This window comes from Ranitomeya variabilis, chromosome 2, assembly GCF_051348905.1.
Source record: "Ranitomeya variabilis isolate aRanVar5 chromosome 2, aRanVar5.hap1, whole genome shotgun sequence".
In the NCBI taxonomy this organism is placed as follows: domain Eukaryota; kingdom Metazoa; phylum Chordata; class Amphibia; order Anura; family Dendrobatidae; genus Ranitomeya; species Ranitomeya variabilis.
The window spans coordinates 638,435,253-638,448,229 of NC_135233.1; the positions used below are offsets into that span (position 1 = coordinate 638,435,253).

Genomic DNA, 12,977 nt, shown 5'->3' on the forward strand with positions numbered 1-12,977 from the left:
CCAGCATCATCACCATGCCCAATGCAGATTCGCGATTTATCACTGAATATGACTTTCATCCAGTCATCCACAGTCCACGATTGCTTTTCCTTAGCCCATTGTAACCTTGTTTCTTTCTGTTTAGGTGTTAATGATGGCTTTCGTTTAGCTTTTCTGTATGTAAATCCCATTTCCTTTAGGCGGTTTCTTACAGTTCGGTCACAGACGTTGACTCCAATTTCTACCCATTCGTTCCTCATTTGTTTTGTTGTGCATTTCCTGTTTTGGAGACATATTGCTTTACGTTTCCTACCTACTTTTTACTGACTTACTAAAGCACTTTTTTTGGTTTTTGTAACCTCACTGAGCTTTGAACTTCATAGCCAGGTGTATGCAATCATGAGAAAAGCTACTTAAAGTGGCTACTTGCAAGTTGTTCTCCTGTTTGAATCTCCTCTGAAGAGTGGCATCATGGGCTCCTCAAAACAACTGTCAAATGATCTGAAAACAAATATTATTCAACATAGTTGTTCAGGGGATGGATACAAAAAGCTGTCTCAGAGATTTAACCTGTCAATTTCCACTGTGAGGAACATAGTAAGGAAATGGAAGAACACAGGTACAGTTCTTGTTAAGGCCAGAAGTGGCAGGCCAAGAAAAACATCAGAAAGGCAGAGAAGAAGAATGGTGAGATCAGTCAAGGACAATCCTCAGACCACCTCCAGAGAGCTGCAGCATCAACTTGCTGCAGATGGCGTCACTGTGCATCGGTCAACTATACAACGCACTTTGCATAAGGAGAAGCTGTATGGGAGAGTGATGCGAAAGAAGCTGTTTCTGCAAGCACGCCACAAACAGTCGGCTGAGGTATGCAAAAGCACATTTGGAGAAGCCAATTTCTTTTTGGAAGAAGGTCCTGTGGACTGATGAAACCAAGATTGAGTTGTTTGATCATACAAAAAGGCGTTATGCATGGCAGCAAAAAAAACACAGCATTCCAAGAAAAACACTTGCTACCCACAGTAAAATTTGGTGGAGGTTCCATCATGCTTTGGGGCTGTGTGGCCAATGCCGGCACCGGGAATCTTGTTAAAGTTGAGGGACGCATGTATTCCTCTCAGTATCAGCAGATTCTTGACAATAATGTTCATGAATCAGTGACAAAGTTGAAGTTACGCAGGGGATGGATCTTTCAGCAAGACAATGATCCAAAACACCGCTCCAAATCTACTCAGGCATTCATGCAGAGGAACAATTACACTGTTCAGGAATGGCCATCCCAGTCCCCAGACCTGAATATCATTGAGCATCTGTGGGATCATTTGAAGAGGGCTGTCCATGCTCGGCGACCATCAAATTTAACTGAACTGCAATTGTTTTGTAATGAGGAATGGTGAAAAATACCTTCATCCAGGATCCAGGAACTCATTAAAAGCTACAGGAAGCGACTAGAGGCTGTTATTTTTGCAAAAGGAGGATCTACTAAATATTAATGTCACTTTTCTGGTGAGGTGCCCATACTTATGCACCTGTCAAATTTAGTTTGAATGCAGATTGCACATTTTCTGTTAGTACAATAAACCTCATTTCAAGGCAGAAACATTACTGTGTCCAACAGTTATTAGATATATGAAACTGAAATAGCTGTTGCAAAAAAAAAACACAATTTTTATAAAACATTAAGCTTAAGATTAATAGGGGTGCCCAAACTTTTTCATATAACTGTATATCACACAAAATAATTAATATGTAACATCTCCCACATGTCTACTTTACATCAGCACAATTTTGGAACCAAATTTTTTTTTTGTTAGGGAGTTATAAGGGTTAAAATTTGACCAGCAATTTCTCATTTTTACAACACCAATATTTTTTAGGGACCACATCACATTTGAAGTCATTTTGAGGGGTCTATATGATAGAAAATAACCAAGTGTGACACCATTCTAAAAACTGCACCCCTCAAGGTGCTCAAAACCATCCTTCAGGTGTTTTACAGGAATTTTTGGAATGTTTAAAAAAAAAAAATGAACATTTAACTTTTTTTCACACAAAATTTAATTCAGCTCCAATTTGTTTTATTTTACCAAGGGTAACAGGAGAAAATGGATGCCAAAGTTGTTGTACAATTTGTTCTAAGTACGCTGATACGCCATATGTGGGGGTAAACCACTGTTTGGGTGCATGGCAGAGCTCGGAAGGGAAGGAGTGCCGTTTGACTTTACAATGCAAAATTGACTGGAATTGAGATGGGACACCATGTCACGTTTGGAGAGCCCCTGATGTGCCTAAACATGGAAACCCCCCACAAGTGACACCATTTTGGAAAGTAGATCCCTAAGGAACTTATCTAGATGTGTTGTGAGAACTTTGAACCCCCAAATGTTTCACTACAGTTTATAACGCAGAGCCGTGAAAATAAAAAATCATTTTTTTTAGCCGCCTGTTTTGTATTTTCCCAAGGATAACAGGAGCAGCGCATCTCTGGACTAGGCAGAAGCACTGGAGGAAGTGTTAGAGGGCCCTTCCCTCACTCGACTTTCCCCCTCCAGTCCATCCTTAATGTGGCAGCCAGGGTCATCTATCTGGCTAATCGCAACTTCTTGATAGGTGTCCCATTCTTCCACATGTCCAACACCAACTTTTGCATCTCTCTGGTGGACACTTCAGTCTGGTTCACCGTCCTCCACGAGAGGCATACCCCCTCTGTAGTCTCTCTTCACCCCAGGGCATAGAATTAAATTTTGGGGCTGCTGTTGGAGATTTTCTTATGTTCCACATCTCTCCTCTAATATCTTTCATCTCTTTCCGTAAGTTACCCCAAGGTATGGGAATGGATCCTAAGGCAGCAGCAAGGACTTCCTTCAGGCACTCGACGTCTGCCCTGATTTTCCTCATTCTCTGTCGCAATTCGCAGGACCACTCTGGCTCTTCCTCATTCGGGGTAGGTACCTCATGGCTCTGGACCATCCCTGCCAAAGCTGCAGGCCCTTCTCCTGCTTTCTTTTGCACGCTTCCGCCCCATCTCTGAAAAAGTCGTGAGCCGGTTAGCTCGCAGGCGCTCATGCAAGGCTTGCTTAAGCAGTGCATCTCCACAGCCTGTCACTAGGTGATCTTGCAGCACTATGTCAGGGGGTCCTATACCATCTTGCTTGAAAATCGCAGCTTGGATCTCCTGCAGCGCATTCATGTATTGGGTGACGAACTCCCCCTCCCTTTGGACACAGCGGAATAAGCACATGTGCATTTCTGACATCTGTGGGGTCTCCGTGCATCTCTTCTAAAATCTGTAGTACTTTGTTAAAGGTATCACGCTCATGAGGAGGCCTTAACATAACAGATCCTCGCCTATCCATCCAGAGCCATCAGGGCAATCTCCTCCATTACGGGGGTCATGGGGTGCATCCTCAACATACCCCTGACTCGCTTAGTCCAGCTCCATAGCAGAATGTTGCTACCTGTAAACTTAGGGAGGTTACTCAATATTGCCCCCAGTGGTATACTGGTCCTTGGAGCTCCTCTGACCCCTTGGTCTGCCATCTCTGTGACCGTAGACTGCATCCTGCTGACTACGCCAAGTATGAGCAGGTAGCAGGATGCAGTGATGGACAGGAGGCCGAGCAAGGGTTAACAAGCTTATTTTAACAGGGGAATACGCCATGCCGGATGGTAAAGGGCTAAACCGGGAAATAAACGGTTCAAATTGCAAAAGCATATGCAGAGTTCAAGAATAAAGAACCAGGTAACGGCGATTCCGGTGAATACGGTTAAAAACTTGGTAGTCACTCAGATTATGAAGTCCATAGCACCGACAAGGGCAGGCAGGGGTCTTTTCTAGTGGGGTCCTGTAGACAACAATGCCTCTTCTTCTGGCTGCAGTGGTCAGTCTTCGGTACCTTCCACTACTCCTAGTCCATATGCTGCAGTGGTTGACAAAGGTATGGGCCACAGTCCTGCACGAGCCCAACGTGGCTCGGCAAAAATACACTGTCAAAATCAGGGTCTCCTGGGACCGGGAAAGTATATGCTGGTAAGGTGGTTTACAAAAGTCAGCCCAGTACTCGGTTCTCTCTTTGCTGCACATGCGCTGTACTCACGGTCCTGAAGCACATGCTACCTCAATGTCTGTCAGTTACTGGGCACACTGCACTTTTCACTGAAGCGCCAACAACCACTGGCTCGCTGCTTCTCCGGTGGGGTACTGTACCCGGTCTCTCTTGCAGCACGCACACAGTACTCACTAACCTGGAATGTTCAACACCTCACTCTGTGGTGACCAACGGGCACCCTGCAATCTCTCCTCAGTCTGTCAGCAGTGGCAGTGGGGGTGCTTCAGCATGGGGCTGTGCTGTATGGATGCTACGGGACCATAGCACTCACTGGTCCCTGCTGCGCACTAACTGTTCCTGCCAAGTCTATCTCAGAGCTGCTGCTGAGCACACTGCTTCCATCAGCTCAGTGGTCCTCCTGCAGATGGAAGCGAACCCTCTCAATGCGGCCTATCACGGTGCCGGTACTCTGTGGGGAGAATGGAGTGAGCTTCTCACCTGATTGCAAGCTGCCCCGGGATGGCACTAAACTCTCCTCTACTGCGCACGCTTTCTCCTTTATATGCCCCTGCCCCCCATGGTCAGGAGGTTGATCCTGCTCTCTTGTTTTCCCCAGGGAACAAGGGATGCAGCCCTATGAGTTCTTGACCCAGTGCGCAGGTACCCACGGTCTGGTTGTCCCCCTTACACATGCAGAAGACATTCTTAACAGTGGTTTTCCCAAAAACAGCATGGAGGCACACAGTGTGCGTCGCAGTGATAGGCTTCCAACCCCGGTAAAGCTGAGTTGCCAACACAAAAACATTAGCAGTCTTCAGGCCTGGAGTCCTGGGTTCCAAGTCCACCAAGTACAGCATCTGCAATGAGTTTGTATGTTTTCCCCCTGTTTGCAAGGGTTTACTCCAAGTACTCAAGACATACTGATAGGAAATTTAGATTGTGAGTAGAGTTAAGCTAATTTGCTTGGGTCAGGTCTTATTGGGCAAGCTATAGCGCTTACTGAATAAGCTGCAGAGGGAACCCGGCTTCCTGGATCACCCCGGCTGATCAGCTGTCTGCAGCTGCACGTGCCACAGCTGTGTGACAATCACAGCACATGCATAGTTACATAGTTACATAGTTATTAAGGTTGAAGGAAGACTGTAAGTCCATCTAGTTCAACCCATAGCCTAACCTAACATGCCCTAACATGTTGATCCAGAGGAAGGCACAAAACCCATGTGGCAAAGAGTAACTCCACCATGGGGAAAAAAATTCCTTCCCGACTCCACATACAGCAATCAGACTAGTTCCCTGGATCAACGCCTTATCAAGGAATCTAGTGTATATACCCTGTAACATTATACTTTTCCAGAAAGGCATCCAGTCCCCTCTTAAATTTAATTAATGAATCACTCATTACAACATCATACGGCAGATTGATAACTTGCGTTTAGAGCTGCATACAGCTATAGAGCAAAGAATTAGCTTGCAATCAGCCTTGAGAGACCAAATGAAACAGCATGACAAAATGCAAAGTAGTTTTGAAGCATATGTTGTAAAAAATATGAATACGCGTAGGTGCAGGCGAAGGCAGCAGCCTGTGTCCGACTCCCTTACAAGACGGTCAGAACCAGGGGCGGAACTACCGGGGTCGCAGAGGTCGCGGCTGCACCAGGGCCCGGGCCCAAAAGAGGGCCCGGTGCCGCCGCGACCTCTGCGACCTCGGTAGTCCGCCGTGGGCGCAGCTTACCGGGCCGCCGCCAGGATGAATTGCAGGCTGAGCGGCCGGTCACTCATGCCTGGTCTCAGCTAAGCTCAGCTTAGCTCAGCTGTAGCGCGTCCTGAGTGAGCGGTCATGTGGTACCGCTCATTAAGGCTCATGAATATGCGCATATTCATGAGCCTTAATGAGAGCGGTATCACGTGACCGCTCACGCAGGAAGCAGGAGCTGCGAGCCTGCGCCTGTGCGCCGGGAGTCGGGACAGAGAGCCGGAGGGATGTCGCCGTCGGCGCGCCCGCTTGGTGTGAGACTGTCAGCTGACAGGTGAGTATGACAGAGGACAGGGGGGATTGAAGGAGGACGGTAAGCCGCCCGTGCCATGGGAGAAGGAGCGGGGAGCGGAGGGGGGTGGTGGAGTGATGAGCCATGCATGGGGGGGGAGAGTGATGAGCCATGCATGGGGGGGGTAGTGGGGAGTGATGAGCCATGCATAGGGGGAATATGAGTCATGCATACAAGAGGTGGGGGGGATATGAGCCATGCATACAGGGGGCGGGGCGGGGGCGGGGGGGGGGGTGGTGGATATGAGCCATGCATACAGGGGGGGAATTATGAGCCATGCATACAGGAGGTGGGGGGGAAATGAGCCATGCATATGGGGATATGAGCCATGCATACGGGGGGGGGGAATTATGAGCCATGCATACGCGGGGGGATATGAGCCATGCATACAAGATGGGAGGGGGTCATTATACACTATTGAGCATCATATGGGGTCATTATACAGTATGGAGCATCATGTGGGGTCATTATACAGTATGGAGCATCATGTGCGGTCATTATACAGTGTGGAGCATCATGTGCGGTCATTATACAGTATGGAGCATCATGTGCGGTCATTATACAGTATGGAGCATCATGTGCGGTCATTATACAGTGTGGAGCATCATGTGCGGTCATTATACAGTATGGAGCATCATGTGCGGTCATTATACAGTATGGAGCATCATGTGCGGTCATTATACAGTATGGAGCATCATGTGCGGTCATTATACAGTGTGGAGCATCATGTGCGGTCATTATACAGTATGGAGCATCATGTGCGGTCATTATACAGTATGGAGCATCATGTGCGGTCATTATACAGTGTGGAGCATCATGTGCGGTCATTATACAGTGTATGGAGCATCATGTGCGGTCATTATACAGTATGGACTAGGGCAGCAGAAACTCTAAATACGGCCCTGACTGTGGGGGCAGGCCGTGCGGCGTCACGTTCCTCGGCTCCTCCTCCTCCTTTTCGCGGGGCTGCCAGGCGCGCGCGCGCTGCCTGGGGGACTTCGAGCGGTGAAGGTACGTGCAGCAACATGTGGGACATGTGGGGGGTGCGACATGTGGGTGCGCCATGCTCTTCCCAGGTCCCGGGCTGCCTGGCGATGCCGATCGCCGGGCCCAGGTATGTCCGGGCGGCAGGAGCCGGTGCCATTATCGTTTAGCTGGGGGGGGGTGCCCTGCATAGTGCTATTGGTCAGCTAGGGGGGGGGTGTTTTTTTTGCAATAGATATTTACTTCTTAGTTTAACATTGTATGCGTGTGTCTGTATATCATTTTTTTTTTTTTTGGGGGGGGGGGGGGGCCCCATTCAAAAGTTCGCACCGGGGCCCGCAGGACTGTTGTTACGCCCCTGGTCAGAACCATGATTGCACAGGAGAAATGGTCAGACTTGCCAGAATGGGACAGCTTTGACAGTGAGATAGATGAGGAAGAAAGGCATACCAGACCTATTGTAATAACAAAAACTATGAGAGAAGTCACCCAGCCTAGTGGAGATAGGATGGATGCAGGAAATGCAGCTACTGTAGCAGAAGCTGCAATGACAGATCTCCTGCTGTGTACCCCCTAGTCTCTTCTAACAGTTAGCTACCAGGTACAGGCAGCAAGCAGGAGAACATTTGTTAGCATGGGTTCTCAGATTATGGGATCATGGAGCAGATACTATAATTTTGAACAATTAAGAAGCTATAGGATTATGTAGTATTTGTATTGATCCTATAGTACGTCTAAAAATGAGACGTGCAAGGGATACTGCAGAGAACTTCTCTCTGTTGCACCCAGTGAGAGATTTTATTTATTATCTTGTATTAAGTAATCTTGATTTAGTTTACTTAATTTTCGTGTGAACATTTCTTATTCATCACAATCATTGAAACTGTTACAAAACAATCAGTGTCACAGACGTGCTTTGTGGAACCGTGGAGAGCCTGGAGGGGCGCGACTAAGCGAACACTTGACTGTTCACTAGAGCCTTTGATGGTTAGGTTAGACTTGGATCCCGATGAACACCAGATGCCACTCCAGGACAGACCAATGGACACGCAGCAGCTGGACCCAGAGGACAGCCTGGAGGGAGCAGATGGCAGAGTTTGATTTAGAATCCAGCAGAGTTCGCACCAGAGTGCAGCAGGCAGGATCTGCACCAGAGTGCAGCAGGCAGGATCTGCACCAGAGGAGAGTGCAGCTGGATCTGCATTAGAATGCAGCAGGCAGGATTTGCACTGGAGTGCAGCAGGGACAGGTATGCAACCTTACACAACTTAGACTGCAAAACATGAAGGTTTCTCAGGCACCTCCCCAGTGGGGAGGAAGCAATATATACATGTCCCACAGCTATTGGCTGGGGAGGAAATAGCAAGTGCACATGCCAACCCTTTAAGAGGACAGGAGTGCACATGCGTGTGCCTTAATGACATGGCTAGAGGACTGGCTGGAAGCTTGCAGAGCATGGGGAAGGGAAAAACTGACCGCAGCACGGGTGAGTGAAGTGACAAGCCGGTGACCCTGCCTGTCAGAGCAGGATTCTGGAGTGGTGCTAACAATCCGCTACCTTCCCGGAATTCTGACCTCAGACTGTGACCTAACTATGCCTTTGCTTTACCCCTTTGTTTATGATGAGCTCTCTTGGTGCCTGACCTCTTGACTACCTTGCATCATAGCTTGTCCATAAGTAGGGACAAGTGTCACAACCAGGCCATATCAGAACCACACCTCTAGGTTGCTGGCATCTGAGTTGAAATGGAGATCTGTTTTCATTACTGATCCAGGACAGGCCCATCCTATTGTCCTGTAATGCCCTAGATGACAGGATGCATCCTCGTTCAACATATAAACTTTGGACTTCCAGGTTTGTGACCTTGCACATTAGCAGTGCAGTGGCTTGGTCCTACAAAAGCCAATAGTATGCTGCTAGCTGGAGCTGTTTTGTTTTCACACAAATATTGTTTTACATTATTAACTTGCTCTTTTTTTTTTTTTACAGAGATGGAAAAGAAACCAAAGGTATTTTTTATTTCTCTAATGCAATCTGTTTTAGTTTAACGTTAATGCATTAACTTATAGCTTACCAATAACTTAGTGTTATACTGGCCAAATACAGTATATGAAATTGAAGTAATATGAGTCGAATAATCTTTTTAAGGTCACTTGCACATGTTGAGTATTGAGTGAGGTTTTTTTACCTCAGTATTTGTAAGTCAAAACCAGTCAGAGGTAAAGTATAATAGAAACACATACACCACTTCTTCATTTATAACTCACTCCTGGTTTTGGCATACAAAAACTGAGTATGGATGAGTGGACCCACGGGTGTTCGGCCAAATTACAGTTCAAAGTTCGGTTCAGCATCCCAACTTGACCCTTAACCCGAATCCGACAGATGTCAATGGCTACCTTAACTTTGGTTCTTTAACCCCTTTCTGACATTAGACGTACTATCCCGTCAAGGCGGTATGAGCTCGTATGACCACCGACGGGATAGTATGTCTAACACAATCAGCCTCGCTCACGGGGGGAACGCGGCCGATTGTATCCGGGTGTCAGCTGATTATCACAGCAGACATCCGGCACTATGTGCCAGGAGCGGTCACGGACCACTCCCGGCACATTAACCCCCAGAACACTGAGATCAAACATGATTGCAGCATTCCGGCAGCATAGGGAAGCATTGCACATGGAGGGGGCTCCCTGCATGCTTCCCTGAGAACCTCGGAGCAAAGTGATGTGATTGCGTTGCTCCGAGCGTCTCCTCCGTCCTCCTCTTTGCAGGCCCCGGATCCAAAATGGCCGTGGGGCTCCTTCTGGTTGCTGCAGGAAGGTGGCTTGCAAGCGCCTGCTCAGAGCAGGCGCAAGCAAGCCTCCTGCAGTGCATGTCAGATCGCTGATCTGACACAGTGCATTTCAAAGTGTCAGATCAGTGATCTGACACTTTACCATGATGTCCCACACTGGGACAAAGTAGAAAATGTAAACAGCATAGAGAATACATTTAAAATATAACTTTTAATTATATCTGTTAAAACTACCTTATAGAAAATTAGTGACCAAGTGTATAAAAATAATAAACTCACTACTCCACTATACGTCCAATCGGACCAAAATATATATAGGTGTGTTAATGTCTCTTTTGAATAGACACCCTATATCAAATAATAGCCAGTTCCAATTCCGATCAACATTTAGATTGGATACCAATTGACATATAATTATTGACCGTGAGGCTAAATCCAAGAATCCTAACAACACATACAGTGCTTGATTCATAGAACACTCATCACGGTCTCCACGTGGACTTGCTTGCTTTGGTGCATATATCAATTTCCGCAATGTTTAACAAAACAACGTATTTAGGAAAGATCTCACCCATCAGCAGTTCAGGTACTGACTGACCATTACTTCATCCAAGCAGCCGGTTTCCATGTACAGGAGCGGGGCACTCTCAACCTGTTATGCCCTGTAAAGGCTAATACGGCCCTGTCCCCATTTGCTCCCGCCCTTACAAGGGCAGTCCACAGCTGACCCTTACAACATCAGCCCTACTTGTCCCTGTGTGTGTCCCAACGCGTTTCCTCAATGCTTAGAATCATCAGGGGAAATTCACACTCTATTAGGGTACATAACTATTTTCAGAAAAAACGGGGGTTCTCTCTCTGACTCTCGGGCTCTCAATGGTCACCAGAGAGAGAGAACCCCCGTTTTTTCTGAAAATAGTTATGTACCCTAATAGAGTGTGAATTTCCCCTGATGATTCTAAGCATTGATGAAACGTGTTGGGACACACAGGGACAAGTAGGGCTGATGTTGTAAGGGTCAGCTGTGGACTGCCCTTGTAAGGGCGGGAGCAAATGGGGACAGGGCCGTTTAGCCTTTACAGGGCATAACAGGTTGAGAGTGCCCCGCTCCTGTACATGGAAACCGGCTGCTTGGATGAAGTAATGGTCGGTCGGTACCTGAACTGCTGATGGGTGAGATCTTTCCTAAATACGTTGTTTTGTTAAACATTGCGGAAATTGATATATGCACCAAAGCAAGCAAGTCCACATGGAGACCGTGATGAGTGTTCTATGAATCAAGCACTGTATGTGTTAGGATTCTTGGATTTAGCCTCACGGTCAATAATTATATGTGAATTGGTATCCAATCTAAATGTTGATCGGAATTGGAACTGGCTATTATTTGATATAGGGTGTCTATTCAAAAGAGACATTAACACACCTATATATATTTTGGTCCGATTGGACGTATAGTGGAGTAGTGAGTTTATTATTTTTATACACTTGGTCACTAATTTTCTATAAGGTAGTTTTAACAGGTATAATTAAAAGTTTTATTTTAAATGTATTCTCTATGCTGTTTACATATTGAAGGAGAGAGAATTGTGGGCTTTGACCCTGTAGTACGTTTTTGACAAAGTAGAAAAGTATAAAAAAATTTTTACATGTGTAAAAAATAAAATCATAAATAATAAAAAAATATTGTTCCAATAAATACATTTCTTTATGTAAATAAAAAAACAACAATAAAAGTACACATTTTTAGTATCGCCTGGTCCGTAACGACCCGACCTATAAAACTGTCCCACTAGTTAACCCCTTCAGTGAACACCGTAAAAAAAAACACTAGGCAAAAAACAATGCTTTATTATACCGCCAAACAAAAAGTGGAATAACACGCGATCAAAAAGACGGATATAAATAAACATTGTACCCCCAAAAACGTCATCTTGTCCTGCAAAAAATGAGCCACCATAGAGCGTTATAAGCGAAAAAATTAAAGTCATAGCCCTCAGAATAAAGCGATGCAAAAATAATTATTTTTTCTATAAAATAGTTTTTATTGTATAAAAGCGCCAAAACATAAAAAATGATATAAATGAGGTATCGCTGTAATCGTACTGACCTGAAGAATAAAATTGCTTTATCAATTTTACCAATCGCGGAATGGTATGAACGCCCCCCAAAAGAAATTCACAAATTGCTGGTTTTTGTTCATTCTGCCTAACAAAAATCGCAATAAAAAGTGATCAAAAAATGTCATATGCCCGAAAATGATACCAATTAAAACGTCAACTCGTCCCACAAAAATCAAGACCTCATATGACTCTGTGGACCAAAATATGGAAAAATTATAGCTCTCAGAATGTGGTAACGCAAAAAATATTTTTTGCTATAAAAGCGTCTTTTAGTGTGTGACCACTGCCAGTCCGCTATAAAAACCTGCTATAAATAGTAAATCAAACCCTCCATTATCACCGCCTTTAGTTAGGGAAAAATAATAAAATGTATTTATTTCCATTTTCCCATTAGGGTTAGGGTTGGGGCTAAAGTTAGGGTTAGGGTTGGGGCTAAAGTTAGGGTTAGGGCTAAAGTTAGGGTTGGGGTTAGGGTTTGGATTACGTTTACGATTGGGTTAGGGGTGTGCCAGGGTTAGGGGTATGGTTAGGGTTAGGGTTGGGATTAGAGTTAGGGGTGTGTTGGGGTTAGGGGTGTGTTGAGGTTGGGATTAGGGTTAGGGGTGTATTCGGGTTAGGTTAGGATTAGGCTTAGGGGTGTGTTGGGGTTAGGGTTGGAGTTAGAACTGGGAGGTTTCCACTGTTTAGGCACACCAGGGGCTCTGCAAATGCAACATGACGTCCGATCTCGATCCATACAATTCTGAGTTGAAAAAGTAAAACGGTGCTCCTTCCCTTCCAAGCTCTGCCGTGCACCCAAACAGTGGTTTACCCCCACATATGTGGCATCAGCGTACTCAGGAGAAATTGGACACCAAAAGTTATTGTCCAATTTGTCCTGCTACCCGTGGAAAAATACAAAACTGGGGGCTAAAAATCCTTTTTGTGGAAAAAAAGGATTTTTTATTTTCACGGCTCTGCGTTATAAACTTTAGTGAAACACTTGGGGGTTGAAAGTGATCA

The 12,977-nt window shown here is 45.8% G+C and overlaps 1 protein-coding gene across 1 annotated transcript in view; it reads left to right on the top strand.

The window, feature by feature from the left end:
* The window catches only part of TNNT2 (troponin T2, cardiac type), a 331,594-nt gene that overhangs the window by 75,478 nt on the left and 243,139 nt on the right, over positions 1 to 12,977 (top strand). The window contains exon 5 of the mRNA XM_077292793.1: positions 9,048 to 9,067. Within this exon, the coding sequence (XP_077148908.1) occupies positions 9,048 to 9,067 (20 nt within the window). The remainder of the gene's footprint in view (positions 1 to 9,047; positions 9,068 to 12,977) is intronic.